This window comes from Etheostoma cragini, chromosome 10, assembly GCF_013103735.1.
Source record: "Etheostoma cragini isolate CJK2018 chromosome 10, CSU_Ecrag_1.0, whole genome shotgun sequence".
Classification (NCBI taxonomy): Eukaryota; Metazoa; Chordata; class Actinopteri; order Perciformes; family Percidae; genus Etheostoma; species Etheostoma cragini.
In genome coordinates, this window is record NC_048416.1 from 14,639,910 (window position 1) to 14,648,532 (window position 8,623).

Genomic DNA, 8,623 nt, shown 5'->3' on the forward strand with positions numbered 1-8,623 from the left:
AGTAAAAAAAATCCATTAACCACATTACACATGGTTACTTTTAGCCCTGAGTTTAGTAGTTTTTCAGTGGACAACCACCCAAACAAGTCCTAGACTCAATTCAGGGTTAGCCCACTTGGAAAGTGCCAGGATTGTGCCAGTCTGAACACTTTCTTAGCCCAAGGTAAAGTGCAGGTATGAAAGCGGCTAATCAACACCTGACACTAGGGCTGGGCGATAAGGCGAAAATCAGACATCGCAATATTCTTTTCCTAATACCTCAACGTTGATATTGTGGCGCTGTTATAGGTTTGACAATTGGTGCTTACACAAAATATCTTCAGTAATATAGATTATGACTAAGTGGGTAAAGGTTAAATAGAATAGCTACAGTCTGATAAGTCAGAAAATTACTCACTTTACTGTCATGCAGCTTTTAAAACCAGGAAAAGACAATACTTAAGCCATTTACGATATTACGATTTCCAAAATCAATATATCAACATATTGCCCAGCCCTACCTGACACCATTCTTTTTCCACTCACAGCCCCTCCCTTTGTCTCCTAATGTTGTGTAAGGGAATGAGTAGGAATGAACTCAGCCCTTAAAGATAGTTAAAACAGTAGTATTAATGAATAATATGGACTCTGAGACGGTCAATGACAAAATTGGGTCATTTTAATGACAAGTGAAAATAACATTCAAAGAAAGCAATACAAATACAATAAACAAAGTCATTATGCTGTGGAATATTAAGATGTGTCAAAATAAAATAAAAAAAATACTCAAAATTAACGTTTAAAAATGCTCCTCAGAATTCTACCCCATGTTGCACGATGTGACAAATTCAAGTTTCCCTGACAGTTTACATTTGTATATGTACACTGGCTCCAAACACAAGAGGCTGTAAAAACCATATGGCCCCGATCACATTGGCCAGTTCTCTCATGTCTGAAGTCTGCTGATGCCGTTCTGGTACTATTTTTTTTAACTGAAAGTAGCGACAAAGTCATCTCATCCTGGTTGTGGTCTCTCCAGACACAGACGATGCTCCTTTAGTTCATTCACGTCAGGTGGCATAATAAATCAGATGTTTATCCTGTTAGACATAACTGTGTTTTCTCCCAGAAGTAGTCAGCAGCTTTCAGGCCTACTGACAGCATCTGATTAGGTTTGACGTAGGGAAAAGATTGACACCTAATAGCAGTATGACTTCAATCTAGCAGCTAATCACCATGACGTGAGCCATGTGCGGCGTGGGCACCCATGCGCTGAGGATCCTGGGAGGGGTAGTGGATTTGACCAGGAGGTCTCATGCTCATCGGAGGGGGCATAGGGGGAGCCATGTGACCCATGGGGTGAAACATCGGAGGGCCGAAACCTGATTGAGCAGATGAAAAGAAAAACACCATTAGGCCTTTACCCTTTCTCATTGTGTTTATATCATTTGCACCATGCTCCGTGATGAATACATTCCGCTCAGCAGCTTTGCAAAAATGTGTAGTGTGAATCTATAATCACAGATCAGGATTACTGAAGTTAATAGTAGTACACGGTTAATTGAATAATCGTTAAATAATTACTATGGATGTTAAGTTACAATGGATGTGATGTAAGCTGAATCTCCAGATCATGGTGATGATTTTACCTGGGGGCGGCGGGTTGATGCCTGGAGGGGGGGGCAGAGCAATGTTCATGACTGCAGGAGAGGTGCCGGGGTCCAGGTTGAAGTAGTTTGCAGGTGCTTCTTCATCTAAAGCTGGTGGTGGAGGAAGAGCTATACAGAGAGAAATTAAAGAAACAAGATGACATTTCAGCCATTTTATTCCCCTCTCCCCAAAACAGTCTAGTAAGAGAAGGAATCAACAACTAATGATACAGTGTAGACATAAGAGACTACTTTAAACTACAGTCACATGACAACGTCACTATGTGTACACACACAAATTCCAACCATCCATGTGTTCACAGACTCACCTCCAGGCAGTCCAGGGACAGGGTCAAGTCTGGTGCCCATCTCACTGATGCCATCTTTGATGCCCTCCTTTCCTCTTGCTGCCTGTGACCTACAAAGACAAACCATCCAAGTTATATATATTAATCGCAGCCCTCCCTTTGTTTAACACCAGTGAATGGTGTGCAGCAGCAGTATTCTGTCCAGAATAGAAAAGTTCAAGTGACCCACCCTGCACAAACTCTTTGCCATGGTAAAGCTTTTACAATATCTAATGTTATTTTTTTTTTAAAAAGCACTGCAATCAGGGGCCCATTTCAGGAAGGAGGTTTAACAAACTGAGTCTAACCCTGATCTCTGAGTGGATCTACCCTGAGATGGGAAACTGAGTTTTTGGTTTCAGAACAGCTGATTTGAGTTGGTTCAATCAACTCAGAGTAGGCTGACTCAGAGTTAACCGTGTGCACCACCATAATAAAAAGGCAGCATGAATGGATCCATGAGACTATGATTCACCATGGTAACAACCACAAACGAACTGGTCGGCAGAAATACTGATGCGCACATAAAGAGAGTTTGAACATGTGTTTAGTTAAAAACCATCACGGCGGGATAGAGAATATGCGTGCAAGAAAATTGCTGTTATAGTCAATGCGTAGGATCCAATATAGTGTATGATTATCATATTTAATCTTAGGTATATCACATTTAGGTGCAAGCCTGCGGGCAAAAGAGTACTAGGCTCACTAATCCCATTCTGAGGCTGCAGGACCATCAACAAAATTATAATTCATAATCTTTGAATTTTATTCTAATCTTTTATTTCAAAGGGTTTTACACACATATTTTTAATGGCTCTTTCTGGTTTGTGTCTAGGGAACTCTACAATTTTTTTTTTTTTTTTATGTTTCAGAGCGAGTCACTCTTCTCACAGCACTTGGCCATCAAGTGGCTTTACTTATATGCTCCGCATCAACTATGGTGTAAAGAAAACTGCCGTTTGAAAAAAACGTAATGCAACACAAATAATCTGTTAAGAGCATGACCACGATGGGTGACGGTAAGGCTATGTAGGGTACATAACTTAATGGGAAGAAAAGTGATACCGCTCAAATAGGTAGTTATCTGGAAATGAAAATACATCTATGTAGTCGGGCCTCAATATCATCTTCCAATGTATGTTTATCTCTCTGAAGTAACACTGCTTCTTGATCAACAGGATTGTCCACCTAAAATAGAATGAATGAGGAAATGAAAGGCCGCTGTGTCAGAGGGAGGAGACCAAGAAGAAAACCTATTCCCTACAGATTAGGTTCAGAGACTCAGTTACCATAGTGCCCGACTCTGTAGTCACCTCTCTTTCTGAAACGGGCTAAAGTTACCTCTCTCTCTCTCAGGTTTGATTAACCTCCCTTTCTCTCCTCTCAGGTTTAACTAACTCTTTCACTAAACCTGCTTTCTGAAACAGACTCCAGCAATTTACTAGGAGAGTAACAATATTCCAGGCTGTTACTATCTCACACAAATTCTCTGAACACCAGTTTGTGTTTGATAAGCAAATTATCACTATAAATCTTCCCATCTCCACCCATGTGGCTCCGCTTAGTGGGGCTGTATAAAATCTAAGAAATCAGATGGCATAAGGGGTCTGTTTTGGGGTCCATACACTGAACGCATGACTGCATGAGTACGGATTGAGGTTCCAGGAGTAAGGTTGGTGACTGCTAATACTTAACGTTTACCACCATGATATAGCTTCTTACCTTCCCCACTTGACAGTGAGCCTCCGTCCATTAATGATGAGTTTGTTGAAGGACTTCTCAGCAGCCATTTCAGCTGCCTGCCGAGTGGCAAACTGGATGAAGGCGCACTGCTGCCTTTGGACTATGGTAATTGTGCGAATCTCACCAAACTGGTAAAAGTGACTCCTGCAAAAAAAAAAAAAACAGATACATGTCCAATAGACTCAACTGGAAGGTTTAAAATTGTAACAGTCCTTTTATGACAAACGACAGTCTACTATATTTACAAAACTCAATGGCCACCAGAAGTTGTATAGTTGCTATGATATAGAAATCCTTACTTGAGATCTCCATCAGTGACAGTATCTCCCAAACCCCCTATGTAGAGGGTGGAGATGGACTTGTCGTCTGGTGGGTCCAGTCGGGGCATAGTTGAGGCGCGTTTTAGCAGCTTGTCAGCTACTGGGTCATTGATGCCATAGTAACGGTCCTTTATGTTCTGGTCAGCCAGAGGGTCATCAGGATCTGTGGGCTTCTCATGCCTGTTTAAAATGGACAACTAGAATGAGAAAATGCTGACAGTCCAACAACTGTAACAAATTACAGTCAAAATGTAACCCTATGAAAACTATTCAAAAAAGCAATGTAAAAATAATTCATACAAATAGATCGAGAAGAAAGAAAAAAAAAAAAACTCAGAACACACTGCCGACCCCACAGCATGAAAGAACCACATGTGTTGTTATCTGTTTGATGAAGGTTGCTCACCTGTAGGGACACTCCTCCCCTCTCTTACACTCTCCCTTCACCCAGAAGGAGCAGATGTGTGGCCGGTTCCTCTTGTAGTATGGAGTGGTCCGAGCAAGTTTTAGCAACATATCACTGGAGCTGGGAGCTTTACCTAGCTGCCCCACCGGCCGTGTGCCATCAGAATTGGCTATCTATGAATGAGGAATCAATGACAAGAAGAAAAAAAAAAAAAACTTAGAAAAGTAAACTACTACTTAGGGTTACCGTGTTGTACCCTTTTTTAGCGAAAGGTGAACCAAACCTCTAAAGTGCTAATAATGGTTCTCATGCACACTTACTTTCCGTGTTTTCTTTAATATGAAACTAAAGAAAAGCTAAACTGTGTCCAAATGTTTAAAAATCTAAAATAAAATTGGAACTGGGGAGATCCTTAATATTTAAGGACTGGACAAAGAAACATGCCCAGGATATCCCTTCGAGCTAGTTTCAGCTATTGCAGCTATATGACAATCACAATAAACAGAACAAATTTACTGCTTGCATCAGAAAGCTTTTATACCTCTCTCTCCATGTTTTGTGTGTAGTACTCTTTGTTCACATCTGACTTAGGAACCTCGTCTTTAACTGACAGCCCAGTGTCTCTGACCTGGATAGGCAAACCTGTAAAAAGACAAAGTTTTGATTCATCAAGTCATAGTAAATAAATAAAAACAAGTAATGAAGGCAACATTACAATTAAAATTACAAGATGCAAAGACTTACCATACTCCAGGTCGAGCAGACATGTTTGACAAACATTCTTCATTTTACTGCAGGTCTGACAGACCTCCGTCTTCTTGAAACGCATCCGTGTCCCTGGACACCACCGGAACACAGTAAATGGTCGAGCACAAATCTGAAGGGCGGAAAATGAAAATTGATATTTAAATATTCTAACATGGAACATAGTGTTACAAGTTTACGCTAAACTTTGTTGGGTGCTGCTAAACCAAATATTTAAAATATGAATGTAAAACATACCTTGCATTCTTTCCCATACTTCTCCTTGGTCTGTAAAACAAAGCATTAACACATTTTAACCTGCACAACAATTAGTACCAACACTTGACAAAAAGTCCCTCTAAACCATTATGATACAAAGTAATGCAAACTCACCATACGAATGTAAGGGTTTTCTCCTAAACATGTCTGACACAGAATTGGAAAATCCTGAAAGACAAAAGAAAATCCGATGTTCATTTAGTAAAAGCAAGCATGAAGCACTGTATCAGTTATTCAGCCAAAAAACTTTGCTGAGGCAACATATATGAAGCGGTAACTATCTCTGTACCACTTTCTGCTGTGTGCACCTTGGCAATGTTACAATTGTGAATACATAGCAATTGGATGTACTCCTACTTTGCCATCTGTTGAAGGATGCTGTTTCAATCTAAGTGCTATGTGCTGAAAATGACTTGCCTTAATCCATCCCACTGACCTAATCAGCAGAACAACTAATTATAAGCACATATTATGGCTCAAACGTCAACAACACAGTCTAAAGTTGCAAAATGTATATTCTGGTGTCTTATTAAAACCAACATTAGCCGAAGGCCTTGATGTGTCATGGCTCAAGAGAGGAAACTGATCTGTTTCCTTGTATAACAGGGCTACGAACCTTTTAAGAGGATCAAAAATACAGTTGCTTGATGCACAAATAGTACAATGAATGGTTAAGATTGGGAGATATGACAACTTCAAGTTTACTTCAAATGCAAAGTTAGCTACATCTGTTTGCAACTAGCATGGTTAAGGTTCCAATAAAACATTAATGAATTTGTACATAACTCAGAGCTGTAGTGAACAGACAACACAGGTCTGTTTCCCATAAATCGTGATATATATCTAGCTAAAATTCAGATTGGCCGGTCAGGCAAGCCGATTGGGTCCAGTCCTGTTAGGCTAACGTTGTAGCTCCGGCTTTACGAGTTTAAATTAGCGAGGAAACAACGTTCGCTAATCCAAAACATACAACAACACTGGTAAATGCCGCATAGTCTCGATTCTGCATAACCCGGTTATGAGTGGAAATGGAAGCGTTAACGTTACTTAACGCAACTTTGTTTTATGGTTAGACTGCTAGTGCTAGCCTCAATTAGCTCAGATAGCTAACTTTAACGTACAACAAGCACTGTTACCGAATGCTTATTTTTGAGCCAAATCTCGGATGTTATCGCACACCTTCTGTAGCTCTACTGAGTCCAGATTAAATGTTGATGTTTTATGAATTCCCTTAACACTGTGGCAAACATAGATAGGTTAACAGCAGCAACCACGCTTCCGCTAGCTAACGTTGGCTAACGGCAGGCTAACTAGCTAGCTAGCTAACAGCCAAACCGGCCAGATTTGTGACACGGTGGTCGATTTTGTAGACTTGTTAGTTTCCTGATTTTAACTGTTACTGCCTGTGTTTTAATCATACTCCCTGCACTGTAAACTAGAGTGCCAACTAAACGTACCGCGTCTTCCCAGTTCTGTCTATTGTAGGTGTTGGATCCTAGGGATGTCGCCATTTTGAGCGAGTGTGAGCCAAACGGGCCAAAAAACGACACAAGAGCTATCAGACCACAATGCACCGCGCCAGTGAGCCACGTTTCACCTTTGGGTGTCGCCCTATTTCAATAAACTACCAGGCAAATTCAAATTACACAAATAAGTAAATATAAAAAGCAAATATATAAATTGTGAAAGTATAAAAACTGGCTTTGCACCACAAGTGACTATAGAAGACTTTTGGGTATAAAGGTGTCTTTTTATGACTGTATGGATGATCATTTTTGCTATAATAGGCCATATCTCTCCTATTTCAGAATACACATAGTTTTAAGCTTTTCACTTTATGTTAGCCTACTTTACATTGTTACTCCATTACATTTTAGAGGTATACTTTTAACTTCATCACATTTAGCTAACAGTTACAGTTTCTAGTTATTTTGTGATCAGTTTATAAAATGTGGTGCAATGTTCTTTAATGCACAACCCAACAGTAACAGCTGCATTGTCAAAGTGTTGATATGGAATGAAATAGTAATGAAAACCAATAACACAATACAACTTATATAAATAATATAACACCCTGAGAACCTACTTCCACTTTCACACTTGCCAATAGCTAGCCTAATACTTTAAATGGAACTAAGCCTAGATTTTGAGAACTTTTAATTGTAACATTTTACATTCTTATAGTAATACTTTTAATTAAGTAGTATTTTTGTGTGTGTGCGTGCGTGCGTGTGTGTGTGTGTGTGTGTGTGAGTAGAGAGAGAGAGAGAGAGAGAGAGAGAGAGAGAGAGAGACGGGCTGACTGGCTGGTGTCTGAGAGCTTGCATAAGCCATTAGTGTAGTCCACTTACAGGTTATCTTTCCACCTGTTCAAATTCAGGTCAGGATGTCTTCGCTGTGTGAAACTCCATTTAGCAGGGAAGAGGATTTTTAAGATTACGGATGGGCATTAAGCCCCTAATGTTTATTTAAAGTCAGGGTGAGGTTGTGGAGCAGTCAAAGGACAAGGATTAGACATATAGGCCTGAAGAGCTGGCAACTCCTTCATGGGCAGCAACCATTCAGGAGGTCAGAAAAGAAAGTGTGCTGTACTTCATTTCCAAAGGAAAAACGCTTCTATATTCTTCGTTTATTTGTGATTGTGATAGATTCATTGATTTCACAATATAATCAGTTGCAACACTGATTATTGATCAACAATTGCTCCTATGTGATCATATTTCCATGAGAAAGGGTTAAACTGAAATCTCTTATATCCTTCACTTTGTATCTGGGTGCAGAGTCTGTCTTACCCTGTGTCTTGCCATGGGTTTAGTGGGACACTGAGGTAAACCTTTAGGGCTTTGCTCAGTCTGAATGAGTCGTGTGACCCTATCTCCTCTGTCATGAGATGTTGATGAGACAGCCAAAGCTGTTTTGAAGACCGGCTTTGTCTTGGATTTAGCCACTCCGTAATCAAAAATGAACAACCTCACAAGTCACAAGGTCAGTGAACATAGGTGGTAGGTGTACCGTTACCACACAGCTGCTCCATGGCTCCATTCAAGATATTATATTCTTGGAGTTGTATTGATGGTTCTGATGTTGTTAATGTCTATATGTTCCTATCTACGCTGATGGATCAATGCACAATTGAGGCCTATGTGTAAATTTAAA

The 8,623-nt window shown here is 40.1% G+C and overlaps 1 protein-coding gene across 1 annotated transcript; it reads right to left on the bottom strand.

Annotated features, from left to right (window-relative positions):
- Positions 1-632: 632 nt before the first annotated feature.
- On the bottom strand, positions 633-7,048 carry rbm22 (RNA binding motif protein 22). Its single transcript, XM_034883521.1, has 11 exons — positions 6,925-7,048; positions 5,582-5,635; positions 5,447-5,476; positions 5,189-5,321; positions 4,986-5,086; positions 4,445-4,617; positions 4,018-4,218; positions 3,698-3,862; positions 1,958-2,046; positions 1,629-1,757; positions 633-1,361 (listed from the first exon to the last, which is right to left on the bottom strand). The coding sequence occupies exons 1-11, from the start codon at positions 6,976-6,978 to the stop codon at positions 1,207-1,209; spliced, it is 1,284 nt and encodes a 427-aa protein (XP_034739412.1). The 5' UTR covers positions 6,979-7,048; the 3' UTR covers positions 633-1,206.
- Between the last annotated feature and the right edge of the window lie 1,575 nt (positions 7,049-8,623).